This window comes from Mobula hypostoma, chromosome 21 (assembly GCF_963921235.1).
Source record: "Mobula hypostoma chromosome 21, sMobHyp1.1, whole genome shotgun sequence".
In the NCBI taxonomy this organism is placed as follows: domain Eukaryota; kingdom Metazoa; phylum Chordata; class Chondrichthyes; order Myliobatiformes; family Myliobatidae; genus Mobula; species Mobula hypostoma.
The window spans coordinates 21,954,056-21,981,345 of record NC_086117.1 but is presented as its reverse complement, the minus strand read 5'-3'; the positions used below and the strand labels follow the sequence as shown (position 1 = coordinate 21,981,345).

At 42.7% G+C, this 27,290-nt stretch overlaps 1 protein-coding gene across 6 annotated transcripts in view; it reads right to left on the bottom strand.

Annotated features, from left to right (window-relative positions):
• Nucleotides 1–27,290, bottom strand: part of LOC134359857 (G-protein-signaling modulator 1-like) — a 294,482-nt gene that overhangs the window by 157,914 nt on the left and 109,278 nt on the right. For all 6 annotated transcript variants that reach the window (XM_063073605.1, XM_063073611.1, XM_063073608.1 and 3 more), the window contains 2 exons: nt 5,340–5,561; nt 1,876–2,011 (listed from right to left, as the gene is read on the bottom strand). In XM_063073605.1, coding sequence (XP_062929675.1) covers nt 1,876–2,011; nt 5,340–5,561 — 358 coding nt within the window. The remainder of the gene's footprint in view (nt 1–1,875; nt 2,012–5,339; nt 5,562–27,290) is intronic.

The following is a 27,290-nucleotide window of genomic DNA, read 5'->3' as shown; positions in this document are numbered from 1 at the left end:
GGTACCATTATCATGGAAAAAGATGAGATTATGAACAGATGGATTGAGTATATTCAGGAATTGTTTGAAGACGATTGAGGCGAAAAACCAGAAATTAAGAAAAACATTGAAGGTCCAAGTATTTTAAAATCTGAAGTTCGTAGTGCAATAAATAAGATGAAGAAAGGAAAGGCAGTAGGTCCTGATGAATTAGTAATAGAACAGATTATCACCCTTGAAGATTATGGAATTGAAAAACTTACTGATTTAATCAATGACATTTATGAGACTGGAATAATACCAGAAGAGATTAAAAAAATCAGTATTTATCACTCTTCCTAAGAAACCTGGAGTAACAGAATGTGAATTACATAGGACCATAAGTTTAATGAGTCATATCACCATGATACTTCTAAGAATTTTGATGACAAGAGCTAAAAGTAAGATGCAAGCTGAAATAGGTAAAGAACAATGTGGTTTTGTGAAAGACAAAGGTACAAGAAACGCAATATTGATGTTAAGGATACTATCAGAACGAGCTATTCAAGTGCAAAAAGATTTGTTTTGTTTGTTTGTTTTATCGTCTACACAGAAGCATTTGATGAAGTAAAACACAATAAGTTATTTGAAATATTACAGAAAACTCTAGATCTAGATTCGAAAGACCTCTGCCTAATCAGAAATCTGTACTGGGAAAAAACTCTGCTGTAAGAATAGATGGAGAAGTGAGTCAGTTTACGAAAATCAAGAGAGGCGTTAGACAAGGATGTGTTTTCTCCCCGATTTATTTAATGTGTACAGTGAAACAATATTACAAAGAATAAGAGACATCTTGGGAATCAAAGTTGGTGGTGAAAACATCCTGCAGATGACACTGTGTTAATTGCAAGTCCGGAGGAAGAACTACAAAACTTACTTGATATAATTGTTGAAGAAAGTGCAAAAATGGGTCTATCAATTGCAAAAAGACAGAATGTATGGCGATATCTAAAAAGAAGGAGAATCCTATCTGCAGGCTGAGAATAAACGGGGAAGACATAAAACAAGTACAGAACTTTTGCTAGTCAGGAAACTAGAAGCTACTTAGTGACATCAGATGACAGGTGCGACATGGACATCAAAAGAAGAACAGGGATGGCAAAGGACACCTTTACAAGAATGAAGAGTATACTGACCAATACTAAACTAGGCATGACAACCCGCCTCAGAGTACTGAAATGTTACGTTTATCCAGTTATGTTATATGGCTCAGAATGTTGGACAATATCTAGTAACACGAGGAAACGAATTGAAGCAGCAGAGATGTGGTTTTTGAGGAGGATGCAAAGAATATCACAGACGAAACAAATATCTAACGAGGATGTCATGAACAGAGCAAACTCAGAAAGAGAAATAATGTATGAGATCACGAAAAGGAAACGTAACTTCATTGGACATGTAATTAGGAAAGAGGAGTTAGAATGCACGGTAATTATGGGAAAGATTTAAGAGAAGAAAGCAAGAGGACGACAAAGACAAATAATGATGGAGACAGCAGCCAGAGAATTGGAAATGAATACCAATGAATTGATTCAGTTGACCCGAAACAGGAGTGTGTGGGCCATGGCAGTCAAAGCTCAGACTGGGCATGGCACCTGATGATGATGATGATCTATTGCAAAGCATCAGCACCATTATGCAGTTAAACACATTATATTTAATAGAAATTAATTTGTTGTTTCTCCAAATTCCTACGTGATACAAGTAGTGTGAAACTATATTTGTGTTCATCTTCAAGCAGTCTATCATAAACAAAAAAAATTCTGAGGAAGCAACACTTTCGAAAAAACTTGTTGTCCAGTGTAATTAAATCAATCAGCCCATGAATCAAACACTCGATCAGGAAAATAACATTACCTTATCATTTTGTTCTCTCGAGATGTCCAAGTGTCTCTGACAACAAGCAATAGCTTCATCGAAGTTGCCAAGAATCTTCAATGTATTTCCAAGATTACCACTCGCTTTTGCTTCACCAATCCGATCCCCAATGGTTCTTTTGAAAGACAGATCAATTTATCATTACTGTACAAATGGAACTCAGACAAATTGAGCTTTTTTATGCAAAATTCTATTTAATAGTACCCTGTACAAGGACCTACCAGCTGGATTCTCGGTAGTCTAGTGAACCAGGGCATGGTGCTGTGAAATAACAGCTTAAAAATATTGTGCCAGAGCTTCCCATGAATTTGTAGCAAGACCAGAAAACCACAGAAACACCAAGCTCTATTTTACTGAAATAGTCATTTTATGTAGTTTTGAAATATTCATTGAATTGGGAGATCTTATCACATCATCTTCAGTGGCAGAAAAAACATACTTGTCCCCAAAAATCCACAAGCACTCTTTTCAAAAAGCAATCCATTTAGCCAAGCAACACACACAAAACACTGGAGGAACTCAGCAGTCCAGGCAGCATCTATGAATGGAAAAGAGTGAACAGTTGATGTTTCTGATCAAGACCCTTCATCAGGACTGGAGAAAAAAAGATGAGGAGTCAGAGTAAGAATGTAGGGGGAGAGGAAGAAGCGATACAAGGTAGTAAAGTGATTGGTGAAGCAGGGAGAGGGAGAGGGAGAGGGGTGAAGTAAAGAGCTGAGAAGTCAATTGGTGAAAGAGACAAAGGGCTGGGGAAGGGGAAGTCTGATAGGAGAGTACAAAAGATCATGGAAGAAAGAGAAGGGGGAGGAGCACCATTAGGAAGTGATGGGCAGGTAAGGAGATATGGTGAGAAAGGGAATTGGGAATGGGGAATAGTGAAGTGGGCGGGAAGGGTGGGGTGTCATTACCTGAAGTTCGAGAAATCGACGTTCATGCCATCAGGTTGGAGGCTATCCAGACGGAATACAAGGTGTTGCTCCTCCAACCTGAGTGTGGCCTCATCGTGGCAGTAGAGGAGGCCATGGCCCGATGTGACAGAATGGGAATGGGAAGCAGAATTAAAATGGGTGGCCACTGGGTGAGTAAGGAAAAAGGTGTTTGGTGGTGGGAACCCATTGGAGATGGAGAAATTTGTGGAGAATTATGTACTGGACGCAGAGGCTGGTGGGGTGGGAGGTGAGGACAGGAGGAACCCTATCCCTGATAGGGTGGTAGGAGGATGGGGTGAGAGCAGACGTGTGAGAAATGGAAGAGATACAGGCGAGGGCAGCGTTGATGGTGGAGGAAGGGAAGCCCTTTCTTTAAAGGAGAAGGATATCTCCTTAGTTCTGGAATGAAAAGGCTCATCCTGAGAGCAGGAAGAGTTATAGCTTAGGTAGCTGTGAGAATTAGTGGATTTATAAAAGCTGTCAGTAAATAACCTGTCTCCAGAGACAGAGACAGAGAGAACGAGAAAGGAGACAGAGGTATCTGAAATGGATGAGGTAAATTTGAGGGCAGGGTGGAAGTTGGAGGCAAAGTTGATAAAGTCAACCAGCTCTGCACGGGTACAGGAAGCCAGCCTATTCCAGTCATGCAATTTTTTTCCCTTCAAACTAGACTAATTTTGATTTTGAAGGCTCTTAATGAATTGGTTTTCACTACTCTCTCAGGCTGTGAATTCCAAATCCTAATCAAATTACACGAAAAAAATCACCTCACCTCTGATTCTTCTGTCCTGAAACGGATGACCCACCGGTCACTGGAAGATACTTCACTTTACTCTATCTAAACCATTCATGAAATTGAAATCTCTTCTTACCTTTCTCTGCTCCGGGAATAATCCCTGCTTCTATCTCCAATATCAGTACTGGAACCAACTGAACAAATTTTGCTTGTACCCTCCCCAGACCTTCACATCCTTCCAGCTTGTTACTTTTAGAGATTTGGACACATGCCTATTCTTGCATAATGTTTGTAAGTATCATTTAGCTTATACTGATTTTCCTCAGTCACTCTGCCTCAAACTATCACAACTATGTTTTCCGCACTGAATTAGGTAGAATTTACTCAAACTCTGAGATGGAAGTTTCACAGAAAATGTGGTCAGTATAGCACTCAACTAAAACCGGTCATTCCACCAGCTCACTCAAACCTTTGCACTCTGACCTCAGTGGAATTTGAGAACAGAGAGAAAGTGAACAACAAGGGGTTCCCCAATGATCCCAGCCAAGTGAAAAGCTCAGGGTACAGTATCTGCAGGCCCACTGTTTAAGCAGTAAAAAAATTCATGTATTTAACTCTGTTCATAATTTGAGTGTCCTTGATTTGTCCTTTAAACCATGCAAGCTATTTGCCATTGTCAATAATTTACTTTTGAAGTGATCGTTTATAAATGTTTCATGATAATTACCAAGTTCAGTCTGAAGTAAATTTTGTGGTTTTCAAGGGCAGGTTAATTTGAGCTGTCAATGAAATATAATTCTTCCAGATTTTTCCAAGAGGACTAAATGTAAGAAGCTCCAAAATGAGTTAATACAGTTACATCACAACAAAAAATCTGTTTGCATCTTCTCAAAATTGTCTTAACATCTCTCTCCCAATATGTGTTGCCTGAAAACATTCCAAGAGATATTTATCAGTTACAAAATACACATGGACTAAGATGTTAACTATCCTGTGCTATCACCAGTGGGATCATCAGTTGATCTGCCACCTGTCTTCAGGAGTTTTGGCCCGCTTATGATCAAGACTCCCTCGAGGTGGTGGGCCAGCAGTGCTAAAGCACTACCTCCCACTGGTGAGTTTAAAAACTTGGCATCTGCCTCTATCAGAGTTGTTGGTCACTTCCATCCAACAGATAGTCTACTCTTCAGGTGTCTATGCAACTACTGAAGGGTTTGCAAGATATGTATACACTGTCTGACTATCTGCCCCTCTGGACATACTTGGTCCACACCCATGCTGATCCTTTCTCTGCTGCCTCAGCTACAGCCCTGCTGGTTGACTTGATCTCCCTTCCAGTGAAGCCAAGGTCACGCAGCCACTTCTGGAGAGCGAACGCAATAAACCCACGGCAGCCTACTTCGAATGGATAGCATGAGACCTTCCACTCATATGTATCATATGTATACTGTCATTTAATCTAACACCCTAATCACATAGTGTTACTATGATAAATCCAATCCTAAATCTTCCAGTAAGTAAACAGGTGTGGAATATTTCGTTAAATAAACAGAAACGGAAGACTTTCAAATAATTGAGTATATTATATATATACATCATAAGGGGTTTGGTAAATTCTGCTTACAGCAAGTATTAGGCACACATTGGTGCTTTTGGTTTATTTCCCCTCACATTACATCGCTCTTAATCTCGCCCTTAACCAAGCAGGCTGGCGAATGAGTTCTCTGCGATTCAGGTTGCTTATTATGTTTTATTTGTGCTAGTTTCACCCAACTCACCTGGCTAGGGTTAGATCATGCTTGTGGTATTCCAGAGCCTTCGAATATTCCTTCAAGTAAAAGTAGGCATTACCCAGCTGACTGTAGATGGCGCTCAAAGTCTTCAAGTCCTCTGTTCCGACCTGCACAGCAGCTTCAAAGAAGGCCACTCCAGCCTTGAAATCTCCAGCTTTGCACAGTCGTTCCCCTTCCAGGGCAAGCTCAAGACACGAAGCCTCCATCCTGTCATTACAAAAAGATGCATACAATTAATTACACATCATTGCACTCCTTGTTAATGTACAGTAATTGCATCATCCCTCTCTGAGGTCATTAGTCATTGCTATAATGTTCCACCTAATCCTAATACACATTCCAAACACAGAAGCTTCTTGTGATGTGGCCACCCACTTCCACTGCTATAACAATGGCCTACCCTCAGCTCAGACACTCTTTCACACACCTTTCCAGCTTTGTCTATTTGCAGGGGTTCCCAACTGGGGTCCACGGAACCCTTGCTTAATGGCACTGGTCCACGGCATAAAAAAGTTTGGAAACCTCTGGTCTATTACAATGTTCTCCTTGTCCATTTTCTATCTTCTATACATATTGTTACATACCCCGTAACTGGGTTGCCAAACCAGCTGAAATGGATCACTCAGTTGGAGTCTGGATTACTCGAACTAAGAAAGTTTTATTAAAGAAACAAGCAACACAGTACTCTAATCAAAAGGATAATAAATGCAACAGTTCAGCAATGATAAACACACATGTGCACAGAATTAAGATAACAGGATCAATCAAGCTCTATCGTTGGCTAGGGGTAAATGACCAGTTTCAAAGTGACACAAAGTTCAGTTCAATTTAGTTCAGTTCAGTTCGCAGTAATCGCTGCCGTGGGAGATGGACAGTGTGGGGGAAGGAGAGAGAGAGCAAAACGAATGAATATTCAAAACGGCTTCCACACACAGACCTTCGCAGTCAGCTTTCAGGCGAGCCCTTTGTGATGTCATCTGAGGTCACCGACCGTGACCCCTCCATTTCCAGATACGATCGTTTCTCTGCGGTGAACCCGGCACCCAGGCAAGGGTGGACACACACCAGGTTCCCGCCGATCGTGCCTTTCCACCCTGAGCGTCTATGGCTTGATCCCGCGATCAGCCGTCCAAGAACTTCCCACCAGCTTGTGGGAGACGCACCGCTTCCAGGGTCTCGTTACCTCGGGGTGTCATGTGTGTCCTGCCTTAGTGAACCTGTCCCTTTTTATCCCCCTGCTGGGGTATTGCCTGTCCATCACTTCAAACAGTTCAGGGTTCAAAGGGGGAGCCGATCTTGACAGCTCTCTTTCCGTTCCTTCAGTAACATCTCCAAATGCTGCTCCATTGTTTTCCTTATCTCTCTCTCTCCTGAAGACAGGTGGCAGACCAACAGCTAACATCTTAATCTATGTGTATTCTTGTCACACTTCTCCCCTTTAAGGATTTTTACCGGGGTAAAAATTACAAACATGAATACATTATTTGATACACACAAATATACATCTTTATCAGCTATTTGGCTAATACAGCAAATTTGAAGTTGTCAACACCTGCAGACAGTCAGCCATCAAATTTTCTGTTGTTTTTATATGTGTTATTAATAATCTCTTAGACCAGGCTCCAACTTAGCAAACTTCATAGTGGCCAAAAACACTGATGAATTGTGATCACATTGGGTTTCGTCCCGGACCACAATAACAAAGGTCGTCCCATTCCGACTTAGTTTTCTCTCGCGAGGGCTTAGTAGGAGGGGGAGGGGTAGTAACCGCAGAGTTATTGCAAAATTTCCTACAGTACCCCACCATCTCCAAGAGCCTTCTGAGGGCCGTCTTGTCTGTCGGGGTTGGGATGTCAGCGATAGCCTGCACTGTAGCTTGCATCGCTGCCAGCTGCCCCTGTGTCACCACAATTCCCAGGTAGGTGGCCTTCGTGTGGCCGAACTCATTTTTTTCAAGGTTCACTATCAAGCTGGCTTCAGACAGCCGTATGACATCGCCAATACACAACTCTGTGTTCGTCAGCCCTTTAGTCACTGAATTACTCATTCTATATGAATGTTGCTCACTAGGCTAGCCTAGTGACACAAACACCACCCAACGTCCCAGTTCTTTGCATCGCCTCGGGACAATCAACCACACGTGTGCAAGTCGTTTAATTACTTCTCCTAAAGAGTCGCTTTGTTCGGGGATTAAGGGAGAGACCTTATCAGCAGAGTTGGCCAAAACAATAGCCTTCTCCCATCTGGTCGATACCATACTCATCTTTTCAAAATGGTTTTTTTCTCTTATCGGGGGACCCTAGCTTCACTGATTTCTGCGCTAACACCGACTAGGTTTGTTAGCATATCAAAAGCCTGTGACCGTCTCAGTTCGTGTCGGCCATAATCAATAACATCCTTCCTCCGGTGTGGCCGCTAAACCTCTTTCATGATTCCACCAACTGTTTCCTCCAGCACCGCAAAATGTCCACCGGGGGGTACCTTGTGGGCCAGGTTAAAAATCTCATCCCCATAACTCTTTTGCACCACCCCCCATTCCTCATCTGCGGGTACGGTACTTGGTTTCCCTTTCTTCCTCCTCCACACAATAGCCTACTAGTTCCCTTGTTAAGTCTGTGTCAGAGAGAGCTGTCTCCGCCAAAACCATCAGCCCCTCGTCTCGCTCCCACGCCTGCACAAATTCCTTCCTGGCTAATGCTAAGTCTGTCTCAGCTCCCTCACTACCTCTTGTTTCACTACACTCCTTCTTTTCACTTTCTACCCCCTTCTCGTACAAGGCTGGCAGAAACGTCTCAGCTAAATTTACTACTGCGGTCCCATGATGAACCTGTGAGTCCATGGGCGGGGCCTCAATGCTGGCAGGCTGACCTGTCAATCTCACTGCTGGGAACACGATTCCCCCGGCGAGGTCATTACCGAGCAAGACTTTCACGCCTTTCATCGGTAATTCGGACCTCACCTCGATCGTGACTAGTCCAGAGACCAGGTTGCTTTGTAATCGTATCTGGTGCAAAGGGACGGCCTCTGTCCCTTCCCCAATACCTTTGACCTTGACCTCCCCAGTCTGGGTCTCTGAGCTAAACTCTAATACACTCTTCAGTATTAGTGACTGACACGTTCCTGTGTCTCTCCAGATCCGCACTGGAACTGGTTTTAACCCCTCCTTCACTGACACCAATCCGGCCGAGATAAACCTCTCGCGCCCTTCCTGAACTTTGGCAGACCTGTCCTGTCCTAGCGGTTCGTTTACCAGCTCGATACAGCCAGTCAAAATCGCCGTTTTTCCTTTTCCCGTCTCCTTCTTTGGGGCAAAGCACCTGGACGCAAAGTGTCCGACTTTCCCGCAATTATAACAGACGACCCCAGGAGACTTCCTACCAGACTGTTCCCGGTCTACCTTATCCTTCTCACTAGTCCCCGGCTTACTTTCTGACTTTTCTGGCGGACTCTCCCCGCCGTCCTGACTACCCTTCTGGTAGCCTTTACTCGGGGCAAACTTCATTTTATGCGTCAACCGCTCATACTCATCCGCTAAATTAGCAGTTGCGGCTAACGTGGCTGCCTCTTTCTCATCTAAGTAGGGTCTCATACCCTCAGGGACACAACCTTTAAACTGCTCAATCAGGATCAGCTGTAGCAGTCTGTCATAATCCCCCTCTACCCCCTTCGAGGCGCACCAACGCTCACAATATGTCTGCATCTCCCGGGCAAACTCTAAATACGTGCGGTCCCACTGCTTCCTCGCATTCCGGAACCTCTGCCGGTATGCCTCCAGGACCAACTCATAAATCCTGAGGATGGCCTCTTTCACCACCTCATACCTCTGGGCATCTTCCGCAGACAACGCTGAGTAAGCTTGTTGGGCTTTCCCTTTCAGTACACTCTGAAGCAAAACAGCCCACTTATCCCTCGGCCAGTCCTGACTGGTAGCAACTTTTTCGAAATGGAGAAAGTACCGATCCACGTCGGTATCGTCAAATGGGGAACCAGCCTAACCTCCTGGGTTGCCCGGAATCCTCCACCTTGGTTCGGCACGGGCCCCTGCTCTGCCCTTATCCTTAACTTCTCCAGCTCGAATTCCCTTTCCCTCTGTTTCTCCTCTCGCTCCAACTGTCTCTCTCTCTCTCTTTCTCCTGCCTTTCAAACTCTCTCTCTTGCCTTTCTAACTCTCTCTCCTTCTCTTCTCACTTCAACTGTCTGTCCCTCTCTTTCACTTCTCGCTCCAACTGCTGTACCCGGAACTCGTGCTCGAGTCTCAGTTTTTCAAGCTGCACCTGTACCGCGTCTCCAGCAGGTTTTTCAATAGACACCACCTCCAGCTCGCTTTGGGGAAACACACCTTTAGATACATAGTGCTCTACGATAGCTCTGTGTATCTCCCCTCTCCTCATTGTCGACTTCCCCTTAGCCAAGATTCAACCGTTTGGCCACAGCTACCAATTCCGATTTCCTGGCATCCTCTAATGCCTCCAAGGTCGGCGCCTTTATAACTTCCTCAGCCTCCATTTCTGCTGTTTGTCTTTTCTTTCTTTCGGGAATTTTGACCCAATCAATTTACTCCGTCCCAAGTTTCTCTGCGGTGAACCCGGCACCCAGGCAAGGGTGGACACACACCAGGTTCCCGCCGATCGTGCCTTTCCACCCTGAGCGTCTATGGCTTGATCCCGCGATCAGCCGTCCAAGAACTTCCCACCAGCTTGTGGGAGACGCACCGCTTCCAGGGTCTCGTTACCTCGGGGTGTCATGTGTGTCCTGCCTTAGTGAACCTGTCCCTTTTTATCCCCCTGCTGGGGTATCGCCTGTCCATCACTTCAAACAGTTCAGGGTTCAAAGGGGGAGCCGATCTTGACAGCTCTCTTTCCGTTCCTTCAGTAACATCTCCAAATGCTGCTCCATTGTTTTCCTTATCTCTCTCTCTCCTGAAGACAGGTGGCAGACCAACAGCTAACATCTTAATCTATGTGTATTCTTGTCACAGTATCTATTTGAACTCATTCAAAACTCCACTGTCTACTTTGTAACCTGCATCATTATTGCAAAGTAATAGTTTGTATTTATAGAATACCTGTCACAAGATAACTAAAAAATAAAAATCAGGAGTATTGTAGAATAATATTCCACATTAAGAGATATCAGAACAGGTGAAAGAAGCTTCAGACATCTTGGTTTTGAGGAGATGAAGCAGTTTAGGGAGGTGATCTTCAGTCACCAAGGAGGAATAACCAGAAATAGTCCCATTTTAAATACAATTTCCAAAACCCGATTTAAATTTTCATGATTGTGATGCTGTACTTGACCCTGAAATGGCATTCAACCATAGACCCTCCCTGTTACTCACAATTAAATAGGCATCAGAGAACTCGGTTTGAGAGCTTTTCAGCAGGATCCAAAGCTATTCCTGACATGCCTTATTTTCATGACAAAGGAAATGGGCGGAGAAAAAACCCTCAATCTTTCATTTCACTGATCAGAGACGCATTTCTAAATCTCAGCATGAAGATAAGATAAAATAATCACATTTGTCAACATAAAAAAAGGAAAGCTTTGAAGAGGAGTTAGTGTATACACATATGCCAGAATAAAAAGATGTGGGGGTGGCGGGGTAGGTGATAGGTGAATCCAGGTGGGTGGGAAGGTCATGGGCTGGAGAAGAAGGAATCCGATAGCACAGAAGAGTGGTGAACCATAGGAGAGAGGAAAGGGGGGGGGGCCCATGGGGAAGTAATAGGCAAATGGGAAGAGGTGAAAGGACAGAGAGGGGAGTAGAGAAGGGGTGGGAAATTTGGTTATGGGAAGGAGAAATCAACGTTCATGGAATCGGGTTGGAGGTTACCCAGATGGAATAGAAGGTGTTGCTCCTCCACCGTGAGTGCCTCATCATGGCACAAGAGGAGAGCTAGCTGCCCTTTTATCTGCAACACTTGTAGCACACGGATCAAGACTGAATGACTTATACGAGGTTGCAGAGACACTTCCTCCACTACGGGAACATCATCCTAGAACCTTGTGCTCAAGACTTAAAGATGTGTGTGAAAAAAAAATTGAATTCAAGACCTTTCACCTCCTCTTCTTTCTTCTTACAGAAACATCTGCATGACCTTTCACCTCCTACGAGTGTTAACTGTTGCAAAATCATCCAACAGTTGAACCAACTGTATTGACAATAAACTGGACTGATCTAAGAACACTGAGGCTGCCTACAAGAAGGGTCAGAGCCATCTCTATTTCCTGAGGAGACTGAGGTCCTTTAACATCTGCCGGACGATGCTGAGGGTGTTCTACGAGTCTGTGGTGGCCAGTGCTATCATGTTTGCTGTTGTGTGCTGGGGCAGCAGGCTGAGGATGGCAGACACCAACAGAATCAACAAACTCATTCGTAAGGCCAGTGATGTTGTGGGGATGGAACTGGACTCTCTGATGGTGGTGTCTGAAAAAAGGATGCTGTCTAAGTTGCATGCCATCTTGGACAATGTCTCCCATCCACTACATAATGTATTGGTTGGGCACAGGAGTACATTCAGCCAGAGACTCATTCCACTGAGATGCAGCACTGAGCATCATAGGAAGTCATTCCTGCCTGTGGCCATCAAACTTTACAACTCCTCCCTTGGAGGGTCAGACACCCTGAGCCAATAGGCTGGTCCTGGACTTACTTCATAATTTACTGGCATAATTTACATATTACTATTTAACTATTTATGGTTCTATTACTATTTATTATTTATGGTGCAACTGTAACGAAAACCAGTTTCCCCCAGGATCAATAAAGTATGACTATGACTATGCATCTCTACATAAGAAAGATGACAAAAATCGTAAGAAATAGTGGATGGATTTTGTATCATGATGACGATGATTAGCAGGGTAGGGACAACACACCAATTATGCTGATTAAATTAATCAGAAAGCAGAGTTGAAATCTATATGCTGACTATACACACTTCTCTCCTTTCCTTCCAAACATCTCAAGAACTTGTGCTCAAGCAAACTGGCATGACTCTCATCAAACCTCATCAATAGTTTAAAAATGTCCAGAAATTCTACCTTTTGTGACACCCTGCACGGCAATGTTAAGTTTCTACATTGTGGTTAGAATCCAAAACTATCATGATGGAAACAGCAAGGAAGAGGGGAAGAAAAATCACACCACAAACAAAATGTCCTGCAGAAAGGTTTTGGCCCAAACTGTTGATGCACTCTTTTCCACAGAAGCTGCCTGGTCTGCTGAGTTCCTCCAGCATTTTGTGTGTGTTGATTAGTTTCTAGGAATTGGTGGACAAAATGCAACTGTTTTCGTGAATCTACAGTGCACGAAGCAGCTGGTTCTCACTGCTCTCAGAGATCTACACAGTAATCATTAAGTAGTCTTAGTCTGAAGGTTATGCCCTTGCTGTACCATTAAACGCCATTACGTTAACACCTGTTACTTGTCACGTATGCTTGATAAGCAATCTGGCTAGCACATCAAAATAAAACTGGTAAAATTTCCAAAGGCTCTTGGTAGGTTATCTAGTGCCAGAGGAATACTGCAGCCTCGAATAAAATAACGCATATGCTTTAATGATGGGGTAACTTCGCTGCATAAAACTGAGAGCACAGAAACCGGCTACGTAGCCCAATCACACTCTTTGGCATTTATGTTCTTTGTGAGCCATTTGCCACATGTATAAAACCACATCAAGAGAAATTTCTATTTCTTTCTCAATGATGATCTTACCAAGATTTCCTCTTAAAGGCATCTTTAATTTCTCCATATAGCAAAGCACCACCTTTTAATCAGAGAATGAAAGTAGGCCCTTTAGCCCATCAAGTCTGTGCTGGCCATCTTGTGCCATCACCAATCTTCCATTCATTCAACTTTACTCTCCCCATGTTCTTGTCAACTCCCAGTTCATAAAACCATAAGATAAAGGAACAGAATCAGATCATCTGGTATGTCGAGTTTGCTCTGCCATTTCATCATGGCTGGTCCAATTTTCCTCCCAATCCCAATCTCCTGCCTTCTCCCCATATCCCTTCAGGCTCTGACCAATCAAGAATCTATCAACCCCAGTCTTAAATACACATAAAGACTTGGCCTCCACAGCCGTCTGTAGCAACGAATTCCACAGATTCACCACTCTCTGGATAAAGAAATTCCTCTTCATCTCTGTTCTAAAAGGATGACCCTCTATTCTGAAGCTGTATCCCCTGGTCTTAAGACTCTCCCATCGTAGGGAACATCCTCTCTACATCCACTCTTTCACCATTCGATAGGTTTCAATGATGTTACCCTTCATTCTTGATTATAGGCCCAGAGCCATCAAACACTCCTCAAATGACAAGCCATTCAATCCTGGAATCATTTTCCTGAAGCTTCTTTGAACCCTCTCCAGTTTCAGCACATCTTTTCTGAGATAAGGGACACAAAACTGCTCACAATACTTCAAGTGCGGCCTCACCAGTGCTTTACAAAGTCTCAGCATAACATCCTTGCTTTTATATTCTAGTCCTCTTGAAATGAATGTGAACATCGCATTTACCTTCCTCACCACCGACTCAACCTGCACATTAATCTTCAGGGAATCCTGCACAGTTATTCAGATGACCCTTTTTGCCTCACGTTTTTTTTGTATTTTCTTTCCATTTAGAATATAGTCAACCCTTCCATTTCTTCCACCAAAGAGCATAACCGTACACTTCCCAACACTATGGACCATCTGCCATTTCTGTGCCCATTCTGCTGATCTGTCTTCAAGTCCTTCTGTAGCCTCTCTACTTCCTCAAAACTACCTGCCCCTCCGTCTATCTTTATATCATCAGTAAACGTTGTAACAAAGCCATCAATTCCATCATCCAAATCACTGACATATAATGTAAAAAGAATCCGTCCCAACACAGATTCCTGTGGAACACCACCAGTCATTGGGTGCCAACCAGAAAAAGCTCCATTTATTCCCGATCTTTGCCCTACCCATCAGCCACTGCTTTATCAATGTTAGAATCTTTCCTGTAATACCACTGCTTGTAACTAATTGAGCAGCCTTGTGTCAAAGGCCTTCTGAAAATCAAAGTACACAACATCAACCAATTCTCCTTTGTCTATCCTGCTTGTTATTTCTTCTAAGAATTCCAACAGATTTATCAGGCAAGATTTTCCTTGAGGAAACCATGGTGATGACGGCCTATCTTATCATATGCCTCTGAGGACCTGAGACTTCATCCTTCTCAATTCAATCAATTATCTCCACCACTGCAGAAGACAATTAACTCACTAACCACTCTCTGGGTAGGGAGTGTGGATCCTGGTGTTTACGCAATCCATGTGTTTGAAGTCATGAATGATGTATAAAACTTGCTGCTTATGGCCTTTTTATTAAGTGCTGCAAGAACAAAGAAGGGCCAGGAGCAAAACACTCAATGGTTGTCCTCTACAAAAAAAACTCCAACTAAAAAGATAACATTCCAGTGATAACAATTAACCTATAAAATAACTAGATTCAAGGGGTGTGACACTTGCTACAAAAAAATTGGAAGCTTCTAAAGCAGGGGTAGGCAACCTTAAGCACAAATGATTTTCTAGCATGCGTTATTCATTAATTTGAAGCCAAACATAACTAGATGTATTTAAATAGATAATTCCCATATTTCAAGTTTTTTTATGGTATTTATCTGGCCCACCGTCCGCTTATTAACACGCGATCCGGCCCACAGAAGCAAAAAGGTTGCCGACCCCTGTTCTAAAGCTTCTAAATATCACAGAAGCAGCTATACCTCAATTACTGGAAAATTCACTGAACAGTTACATGTATACAGATCATTATATAAAAATAGAATCAAGCATAGGGAAGTTAAACTACAGGAAAAATAACAATTCTACAGCCCTATCCAACAGAAGTTTCTCATTGACTTTTAACTGCCTTACCTTAAAGGCTCCTAATTTCAGATTCTGCCCCTATTTTTAAGTTCCTTCAATCATACCACATTTTTAACAAAATAATTCACAAGTACAGGTTTCCCCCACCATCCGAAGGTAGAGTGTTCCCATGAAACGGTTCGTAAGCCGAAATGTCATAAAGCGAAGAAGCAATTACCATTTATTTATATGGGAAATTTTTGTGAGTGTTCGCAGACCCAAAAATAACCTGCCAGATCATGCCAAATAACACATAAAACCTAAAATAACAGTAACATATAGTAAAAGCAGGAATGATATGATAAATACACAGCCTATATAAAGTAGAAATACTTTTCCACAATCATTGTCTGCACTGTTCTCCATAGCGAAAACGAAAATCTCACGTAAGCGCTCTGGGCAGAAACACTGCGCAAGCACCGTCAGCAGAAAATCTCACGCAAGCGCTGTTGGCAAAAACACTCTCTCCAGTAACCTTTAAGCTATGAAGCTGCTAAATCATACCAAATAACACGTAAAAATACACAGCCGATATAAAGTAGAAATAATGTATGTACAGTGTAGTATCACTTACTTGAATTGGGAAGACAGCTTGCCAAGCACACTGATGATGGTATGTTAGACTGAGTCCTCGCAGGTTGGGGTGGTGCAGTGGCCCCCACCCTCCAGGCCGCCGAGCGAGACATTGCCGCGAAGCATGCAGGGGGACAGCGGTAGCTGGGAGGCACACAGCACATCTTTAAGAAAAAAGCTGAAATAAACATGCTAATTAATTAGGTGCTGCCCGACATGTAATTGTCGGCCCAGATCAGAGGCGATGCAATCGGGCAATCGGCACTGATCTGGGCCGACAATTATGTGTCCGGCGACACCTAATTAATTAGCATGTTTATTTCGGCTTTTTTTCTTAAAGATGCACTGTGTACCTCCCGGTTACCGCTGCATTCTCCGTGAATCGGTATCTGTCCGCGACCTGGGGGTTGGGGTGGTGAACACTGAGGTGTCATCTCGTCGTCTGTTTCCATTAGGGCAGGCAGTTCATCTTCTCCGATGACTGCCCGCCTCGATGTCGAAGGTCAAGGTTCGTCATCTGCTGTGGCTGATGTGGAAGGCTTGCTTGACTACTGAGCCTTGCGCATTTTTCTATCATACAGTTCTTTGTAAGCACTCAAACCATCCCACAAATATCCCCTAAACCAATGTACCCTTTCAAAATTAAAGTCGTACTTTATCATTGCAGCGAAAATCTCACGCAGTTGCTTCACGTTCATTTCGCTAATGAATTCGGTTTCGACTGTTATCCTTTGCTCTTCCAATTGCATCAGCACTTCATCTATCAGTTCTTGGTCATGGGATGCCAAAACCTCTTCATCATCATCTTCGTCAACTTCCACAAGCCAAACTCACGTTGTCCTTACTTCGTCCACCACGATCAAAACGCTTAATTATGTCTAGTTTTACACTAAGTGTAACACCCTGATGAGCTCTTTCGGGCTTTTCCGACACCTTAGAACTCATCTTGCTAATGGCCGCTCAATGCAACGTGTTTAAGCAATGCCGACGAAAATGCAGTTCCGAATCCAGGGGAGGGCGGCTGCTCGGGGCGTGCACTGCCTTTTATCGCGCGCTGATTTTTTCGCATGCTGATTTTTTTCGTAACAGTGAAAACACCTTCTGTTAGCGAAAACAGGGAACTAATGTAGGTCTTTCGTAACAGTGAGGTTTCGTAAAGCGAACGTTCGAAAAGTGGGGTACACCTGTATATGTAATACAACACATTGTAGAATACATGCCAACTATTCTATACACTGGTGAGAAAGGCAGAAGATTAAGCAGTTGCAATCAATTTCTAACTATAATTTAAAGGATAAATGATCGTCAGATATCTAGCAAGCTGATGATAGCATCTGGTCGCTATTGAAGGCAATTATGAGAGGAGATAAGACTGTAGAGTGAAAGATAACAAACCCTGATTACCTCTGTAATTTTGTATTGGCCTGATCCAATCCCATCAGGCTCTATTCCTAGAATTTCATTCAAACCCTTTCAATCAATTTGTTTCAAGTCTCTTGGCCACACTTCCATATCTGCTTGGATCCCTGGGAATTTAACTTTTTGACCAATCTTGTTCCCACTCAAATCTCTGGTAGGGTGTAGGTACTACAGGATGATGAGTTTTCCTATCAGGAAAACATTCTGTAAACTTGGCTGAGAAAGAGCATCTTTGTGTTTAAAAGAAAAAAGAAGGAAATTAATGTGGAATACAAAATTCAGATGGAGGTATATTGAAATTCTTTTAATAACTGAGATTTAACTTAATTTATAAAGCATTTATCATTTTAGTACCAAAATATGATATAACGTTTAGATATGGATCAAGACGGTTAGCAAATTCCCATAACTGATAAATACTAAAAGCGATTTCAAGCATTCAAACAGTTGAGGAGATTATATTAGATAGCTTCTTGCAGCTTAAACAAACGAATCTTTATTGGCTTGCTACTGGTTGGTGAGAATCTGAACAGGAACTCAGCTGTTCATATCATTTGTTTCTTCGTATTTAAGAGGTGCCAAGTAGAATTCAGGCAAAAGCTCCACAAAGTAACCAGAATACGACATAGGGGCAGAATTAAAACATGCCCACAGAAGCCAATCAAGCCATTCTGCCAAAAAGGATGCACATCATTAAGTCTCTGCATTTCATGGTGTTTATATGGACCTTTGCCAGCTTAAGTCAAAACAGATGGATTGGTCAGAAAAATTTTAAAAAGTGAGATGAAAGCAAATGTACGAATCCAAATTTTGCTAAGAGACATGAAACAGATGGTTATGCTTTTGTGATTGAAAGGTTGTTTGCACTGCAGCTCCTATGATTCAATGTTTGGTACTGATATAGATCACGAAAAGCTAGGCTACACAGTAGACTTAAAAGTTGCAGTTATAAGCAAGAGATTTACAGATGAGAACATTGGTGAGGTGGTAGACAGAGATTTCATGAAGACAGACATCTGTCTCAATAGGGTGCTTATACAAGCTGAGAAATTTGAGTTGAGTTCAGTCACAAGGCCAATGAAAGATACTTGGGGAGACCAAAAGACATAGCAGGAGCATTTACACGTTCAACCCATCAAGTCTGCTCTACAATTTCATCATGGCTGATTTATTATTCCTCTCAACCTCATTCTCCTGCCTTCTCCCTGTAACACCTGTGATATCTTGACTAACCAAGAACCAATCAACCTCTGCTTTAAGCATACTCAATGACTTGATTTCCACAGCTGTCCATGGCAATAAAATCCACAGATTCACTACCCTCTGGCTAAAGAAATTCTTTCTCATCTCCATTCTAAATGGACATCCTATTATTCTGAGGCTGTGCCCTCTGGTCCTGGACTCACCCACTATAGGAAACAGCCTCTCCATATCCACTCTGTCTAGGATTCTCAATATTCAATAGGTTGCAATGAGATATCACCCCCACCCCCTGCCAATTCTTCTAAACTCCAAGTACAGGAGCAAAGCCATCAAACGTACCTCACACCTTAAACCTTTCATTCCCAAAATCATTCTTGTAAACCTTCTCTGGACTCTCTCCAATGTCAGCACAAAACTGCCACAATACTCCCAAGTGTGGCCTGGCCAATGTCCTTCAAGTCCTCAGCATTACATCCTTGCTCTTCCATTCTAGTCCTCTCAAAATGAATGCTAACATTGCATTTGCCTTCTTTACCACCAACTCAACCAACAAGTTAACCTTTACGGAATCCCACACAAGGACACTCAAGTCCTTTTGCACCTCTGATTTCATAATTTTCTTCCTGTTTAGAAAATAGTCTAAGACCTTTATTTCTTCGACCAAAGTGCATGACTATACACTTTCTCCACTCTATATTCCATTTGCCACTTCATTGCCCATTCTCCAAATCTGTCCAAGTCCTCTGGGGACTCCCTGTATCTTCAAAACAGCCTGCTCCTCCACCTACCTTTGTATTGTCTGCAAACGTGGCCACAAAGCCACCATGTCCTTCATTCAAATCACTGACATATAACATGAAAAGAAGTGGTCCCAATACTGCCCCCGCAGAACACCATTTATCAGCAGCAGCAACCAGAGCAGCAAAAGAATAGGCCCCCTTTATTCTGACGTGAGTTGACAACAGCACATGACGTCGAACTCTATGACAACCTACCGATGCTCACCACTAAAATCGAGGCAAGAAGACTGCAACTAGCGGGGTACTGTCTACGCCACCCCGAGCTACCTGCCAGCCTAGTCATCATATGGGAGCCCAAGCACTGGAGAATGAACCCTGGACGCCCTCCCAAGACTATGGTCAACACGCTCCTAGAAGACAGTGGCATGGCTAATGTAGATGAACTGAACACACTGATGAGGGAGAGGGAGAAGTGGAGAGCCCGTCATCATGCTCGACGCCGGCCCCCTAGGCCTGAGTTGACGTAGTAGTAGTTATTCTGATTCTAGCCTCCTGCCAGTCAGCCAATCTTCTATTCTTGCTGGTATCTTTCCTGTAATACCTTGAGCTCTTATCTTGTTAAGAACCTCATGTGCAACACCTTGTCAAAGGCCTTCAGAAAGTCCAAGTGAACAACATCCACTGACTCTCCTTTGTTTATCCTGCCTGTTACTTCCTCAAAAAGTTCCTACAACAGATATGTCAGGCAAGATCTCCCCCTTAAGACACCATGCTGACTTTGGCCTATTTTATCATGCGCCTCCAAGTACCCTCTTTCTTCTGCCGCTCTCCCTTCTTAAAGAGTGGAATGACATTTGCAATTTTCCAGGCCTCTGGAACCATTCCAGAATCTAGTGATTCTTGAAAGATCATTACTAATGCTTCCACAACCTCTTCAACGACCCCTCTCAGAAACCTGGGGTGTGGCATACTTGGTCCAGGTGACTTACCTACCTTCAGACCTTCCAGCTTTCTAAGCACCTGCTCCTTGGTTTTAGCAACTACATTGACTTACGGTTTAAGATGGTGAAATCTCAGCAACTTCTGGCCAGTAGTCAATGAAACAAAGAAAAAAACTAAATACTTTGTTAATCACTCTTTTTCTGGTAAACAATCATCACAAACAATAGCCTGTAACTGCCCTTTTGACTGTGAGGCAATACGATGTGGCAGACAGAGGCCAGGCAAGGCAGCAGGCCCATTGCCGAGAGCAAGGAAGACCCGAGGTTCAAGCAATTTAAGCGGCGGGCCGAATTGGAAAGATTGGGTATAGGCCAAATTGAGAAGGTGGAGTCCAGGCCCCAGGTGACGATTTAAGTGTTGGGCCAGATAGAAAAGATCAGGGTGTCGGAGCCCGAGGCATGGGGCAGGCTGGTTCAACTCGTGGGTCCGCTCTGTGCTGAACTAAGGGTCTGTGGATAGACTCTCTTTGTGGACTTCAGTTCAGAACACTATTTGCTTGTGTTTATTATTTGCATGATTTGCTTTTTTTTCTCTCTGTACATTGGGTGTTTGATGGTCTTTTTTTAAAAATAGGTTATTTTGTGTTTCTATATTTTCTGGCTGCCTGTTAGGAGACAAATCTCAAGGTTGTATAATGTATACATACTTTGATAATAAATGTACTTTGAACTTTCTGCCCCCTGACAGTCGAATTTCTGGCATACTGCTGGCTTACCTTCATATTTCATCTTGTGCCCACAGAAAACACCCAGCCTAGTCAGGGTATCTGGGCATGTACTAAAAATCTGTGCATATCAACTGGTTGGAGGGTTCACTGAGATCTTTAACCTCTTGATTTGCCAGTCTGAGGTACCCACATGCTTCAAGAAGGCTTCGGTTATACCGGTGCCCAAGAAGAATGGGGTGACCTGCCTCAATTACTATCATCCAGTAGGACTTAACTTCCACTGTGAGGAAGTGCTTTAAAAGGCTGGTGATGAAACAGATCAACTCCTGCCTGGCTTTGATCCGCTCTAATTTGCTTTCCAGAGCAACAGGCCCACAGCAGATCCCATCGCATCAGCTCTTCACTCAACCCTGGTACATCTGGACAGCAAAGATGCCTACATCAGGATGCTCTTTATCAACTATATGCCTACATCATCCCCTTAAAATTAATCAACAAGCTCCAAGACATTGGCCTCAATACCTCCTTGTGCAACTGGATCCTGGATTTCCTCACTTGCAGATGCCAGTCAGTTCGGACAGGCAAAAAAGTCTCCTTCAAGATCTCCATCAGCACAGGTGCACACAAGGTTGTGTGTTTAGCCCCCTGCTCTACTTACTTTACACTTTTGACTGTGTGTCTAAGCACAGCTCCAATGCCCTATTTAAGTTCGCTGATGGCACCATGATCGGAGGCAGAATCAAAGGTGGTGACAAATCGGCACATAGGAGAGAGAGTGAAAATCTGGTTAAGTGCTGCCACAACAACCACCTCTTACTCAACGTCAGCAAGACCAAGAAGCTGACTTCAGGAGGAGGAAACCAGAGGTCCACAACCCAGTCCTCGTCCGTGCATCAGAGGTGGAGAGGGTCAGCAACTTTGAAATCCTCAGTGTTATTATTTCGGAAGACCTGTCCCGAGCCCAGCATAGAGTACTAAGAAAGCACGGCAGCACCTCTACTTCCTTAAGAGTTTGTGAAGATTTAGCATTACATTTAAAACTTTGACAAACTTTTATTGGTGAGTAGTGGAAAGTATATTGACTGGCGTGGAAACATCAATGCCCTTGAACAGAAAATCCTACAAGAAGTAGTAGATACGGCTCAGTCCATAACAGGGAAAGCCCTCCCCACCATTGAGCACATCTATATGAAACGCTGTTGTAAGAAAGCAACATTCATCATCAGGGACTCCTACCAGCCAGGACGTGCTCTCTTCTCGCTGATGCCATCAGGAAGGTGGTACAGCAGCCTCACGACTCACACCACCACATAGTTCAGGAACTGCTATTACTCCTCAACCATTAGACTCTTGAACCAAAGTGGACAACTTCATGCACCATCATTGAAATACCTCCACAACCTTGATTCACTCTCAAGGACTCTTTATCTCGCACTCTCTATATTTATTGTTTATTTATTATGATGTCTTTCTTTTTGTATTTGCAGTTTGTTGTCTTTTGCACACTGGTTGGACACCCAAATTGGTGCAATCTTTCATTTATTCTATAATGGTTATTATTCTATTATGGATTTATAGAGTATAGCCACAAGAAAATGAAACTCAGGGTTGTATAAGGTGACATACATACACTTTAATAATAAATTTACTTTGAACTTAAACTTTTTTCTCTCGATTTTTTTTTTGGTTCTGTCTGTTTTTAAAAGCTTCCCAATACTCTAGCCTCCAGAAATTTTTGCTGCATTATATACCCTCTCTTTGACTTCTATAGTGTCTTTGACTTCCTATTTACCCACGGTTGTCTCATCCTCTTCATCGTTGGGATGTATCCATCCAGCGTCTTCCGAAATGCCTCCAGAAACTCCAGCCATTGCTGTTGTCATCCCTGGCTAGTCTTCCCTTCCAATCGACTTTGGCCAGCTCCTCTCTCCTACCGCTGTAATTCCCTTCACTCCACTGTATTATTGATCTGATTTCATCTTTCCCACATAAACTGTAGGATGAATTCTATCTGATTATGATCACCCCTTCCCAAAAATTTCTTTACCTTAAGATCACTAATCAAATCTGATTCATTACACAGTAACCAATTCAGAATTGCCTTTCCCCTTGTGGCATCAGCCACAAGCTGCTCTGAAAAGCCATCTTGTACACATTCTACAAATTCTCTCTCTTGGGATCCCGCATCAGCTTGACTTCCCAATCTACCTGCATATTGAAATTCCCCATGACTATCAGAACATAACAACATGCCCTTATTACATGCCTTTTCTATTTCTCATTGAAAATTATATCCCACATCCTGGCTACTGTTTGGGGACCAGTATATAACTTTCATCAGGGTCTATTTACCCTTGCAGTTTGTTAACCCTACCCACAAGGATCCTACATCCCCTGATCATATGTCACCCCTTTCTAAGGATTTGATTTCAGTTTTACCCACAGAGCCGCACACCACCTCTGCCTACCTGCCTGTCCTTTCAATACAAGGTATATCTTTGGATGTTAAGCTTCCAGCTATGATCTTCTTTCAGTCATGTCTCAGTAATGCCACAGCCTCATACTTGCCAATCTCCAACTGTGCTACAAGACCATCTACCTTATTCTGTATACTGTGTGTGTTCAAATATAAAACCTTCAATCCGATATTCATCACCCTTTTCGATTTTGCCCCCATGTTATACTTCAGTTCATCCCACTGACTGCAATTTTGCCCTAGCATCTGCCTGTCCATCCTCAGTCTCACAAAACACTGTGGCAACTTGCATGCCATCATCAGCCCTATGAATCCAATTCCCATCCCCCTGCCAACTTTGTTTAAACCTGCTCCTCCAGTTCAGTGGAACACGTCTTTTTTGTGCAGGTCATACCTTCCCAAGAATAGTTCACAACAACCCAAAAATCTGAAACCTTGCCCCCTGAATCACTTCCTCAGGCATTCATTCTAATCCTGCCCTGGCTGGCATTCAGTACTGGGAGTAATCCAGAGATCACTACCTTGAACGTCCGGCTCTTCAGCCTTTCCCTAACTCCCTACACTCACCATGCAGGACCACTTCCCCCTTCCTTACCTATGTCTTGGGTGCCAAAGTGCACCACAACCTCTAGCTGCTCACAAATGAGAGAATGAGAGAGAGAGAATGAGAGAGCGAGAGAACGAGAGAGTACGAGAGAGAGAGGCAAGAGAATGTACAATTAATGGAAAACTACGCATCTCAAGATCTATGTCCATAAATCCCTCAAGAGAGTACAAGACAGTTAAGGTTTCATTCCTTCATTTTGGCAGGAAATATAAAAGTTTCAAAGATAAAATTACTGCAGCCATAGCTAGATCATCATGTAGTGTTGTGGTCATCACAAAACCATTACAGAAGGTGCACTGGTGACCTACAGGTGCACTGTCACATCTGGAGAATTTCAGCAGGGAAAATTTGGACAAAGCTGAGCCTGTTGCCTTTGGACCCAAGAAATGAAGGGAGATTTAACTGCAGTATAAGCAATTACTGCAGTGCATATTGCAGGGAAGAAAGTATTTCCTTTTGCAGAGAAAGCAATAGGTAGCGAGGGCAGATTTGAAGTAGTGAATGAAAGTGAAAAATGAGTTGGAGCTTTCAGTCGGAAAAGGTGTAAGAATGGAAAGTGCTTGTTCATTCACTCTAACACAGCATCCGATGGAACAAGAGCTGGAAAGTAGGATTAGGCATGATAAACTGAACACAGCAATAGGCTGTGATTTCTACAACTCTATTGTTTAATACACCCTCCAGAAGATTGTAAAATCACTAACCATTTGGTACAATACATATTCCCTCAGAAATATACATTTACTTACCAAAGAAATTACTAAAGCTACTTCGAATGACACATCATAAATGTAACAAGTACTCACATGAATACTGAAACCGGTTTAACTGCACAGTGGGTATATGCAGGCAGTGTGTGGTTTTGAGCTCTTTGAATCTACAACTGAATTGAAAAAAACTCCCAAAATAAAACCCTTAGGCTTATGCAAGCATACCACACACCACCACCATGCGTTTCCATAGTAATCTCGCAGTGTCATTATGGAAGAATTCAACTGCTTATACAGCGGAGTTTTATTTTAAAAATTACTCAGATATTTCATGGACTGTTTAACGGTCAAAAGCAGAGTCAGATATTGATTTTCTGTTGTTTGATTTATTGAATTTATTAATGAACACAAAACACCAGTGAGGCAGACCTTGCCCAATATACTGAGAAACCAAATTTGCAAACTGCTTTCACTCAACGTGTATTTCCTTTACATAATGCTAGAATACATATGCACAAAATAGAAAAGAGCATTCTCAGAGCAAATGTGACTACGCATTAGCAGCTTTGCATGAAACTGTTTATGCATCAAAACTATAACCAAGCTCCGCAAAAAATGGATTAACTCAATACATGACATACACTCTGTGGCCACTTTATTAAGTACATCTGACAACCTGCTCATTAATGCAAATATCTAATCAGCCAATCATGTGGCAGCAGTTCAGTACATAAAATCATGCAGACATGGCCAAGGGGTTCAATTGTTGATCAGACCAAATATCAGAATGGGGAAGAAATGTGATCTAAATTACATTGACAGTGGAATGGTCGTTGGTGCCAGATGAGGTTGTTAGAATATTTCAGAAACTCCTGAGATTTTTGTGCAAAACAATCCCTACAGTTTACAGAGAATGGTAGAAAAGACAAAGATAAAAAAAATCCAGTGAGTGGCAGTTCTGTGGGCAAAAACACCTTGTGAGTGAGAAATGTCAGAGGAGAATAGCCAGACTGGGTCAAGCCGACAGGAAGGTGACAGTAACTCAATTAACCACACATTACGTTACAACAGTGGTGTGCAGAAGTGCATCTCTGAAAGCACAACATATAGAATCTTTAAGTGGATGGGCTACAGCAGCAGAAGACCACGAACATATACTCAGTGGCCACTTTATTCGGTACAGGAGCTACCCAATAAAGTAACCACTGGGTGTATGTCCTTGACCCATGTTTGGCATTTGGTGCCCAAAAGCAGGACAGTTTTCAACAATGCCTGGACTGGACGGTTACTTCCGAAGAAAATACGCGACTTTGCAAAAGCAGTAACACTTCAGTACTTTGATGTAAATAGTTACTTACTGTCGGTAACAGATACCATTTGCACAATAAATTGTCTGAAGTGGTGGCTTTTTATCATGTCTTAACTTAGAGAGACGCTCAACACCACAAATAGAGATGCAACAACCCAGGCGTCAATGAAAACTACTTTAACAATGTGAAATGTCCCAAGACTTTCATAAAACTGTTTTAATACAGCTTCACACCAAGCACTGTTAAGAAAATAGGACAGGCGAACAATAACTCAATTAAAGAGATGGGCATTAACATGTATTACAAAAGGAGGAACACACACAACCCTTCTCCAGCCCTTTATCTCTTCCACAATCAACTTTCCTGCTCTTTTCATCACCCTCCTCCCAGTTTCACCTATCACCTACTATCTTGTACTTCTTCCTCCCCTCCCTTCTGGCCACCTTCTTACTTTGACCCCATCTTTTTTTCTCCAGTCCTGATGAAGGGCCCCCAGCTCACAACGTTGACTGTACTCTTTTCCATAGATGCTGCCTGGCCTGCAGAGTTCCTCCAGCATTTTGTGTGTGTTGCTTGGATTTCCAGCATCTGCAGATTTTCTCATTCACAAAAGGAGGAGAAGTTCTCAGAGGGAACTCTAGAGCCTTCAACATCTAATTGAATGGCTAGACAGAATGCATAAAATTGCGAATAGAGTAAGATAGATCCAGGAAAGTTATAAATTGCAAAACAGAAGAAAATATTAAAGTATATTAAAATTATTATTTCACTGGCCCAGAAGCAGATCCAGATGCATTTGTTTCCGACAAGCTTGGAAATAGACACTGTGGGATAGTTACGTAAAGATGTATATGTGAATCATATCAGAGAATTCAGAGAATATAAGGATGTCATCATGAGCATTCAGAATGGAATTTCGCGCTAAGATTGCATTGCTGCTAGATTAATCTACTCTTGTTAGAAGTTCCTCGTGTCCTGTAACTATCATGGTGGATTGAACTTGGAAGCATGTCCAGCTGTGCAACAAATTACCAATGTAAACCTAGCAATATACAAATACTAAGAGATTGTAGATAGCGTCATCTAGAACAAAACATGAACTGATGCAGGAACTCAATGGATCCAGCAGGATCTGTGTTGGGAAATATACAATAATGCATTTTGATACAAGGAACAATAGTGCAGACTATTATCTAAATGTGGAGAAAGTTCAAATATCAGAGGTGCAGAGGGACGTAGGAGTCCTTGTACAAGACTCCCAGAAGGTTAGTTCACAGGTTGAGTGCGGTAAAGAGGCAAATTCAATGTTGGCATTTATTTCAAGGGGAATAAAA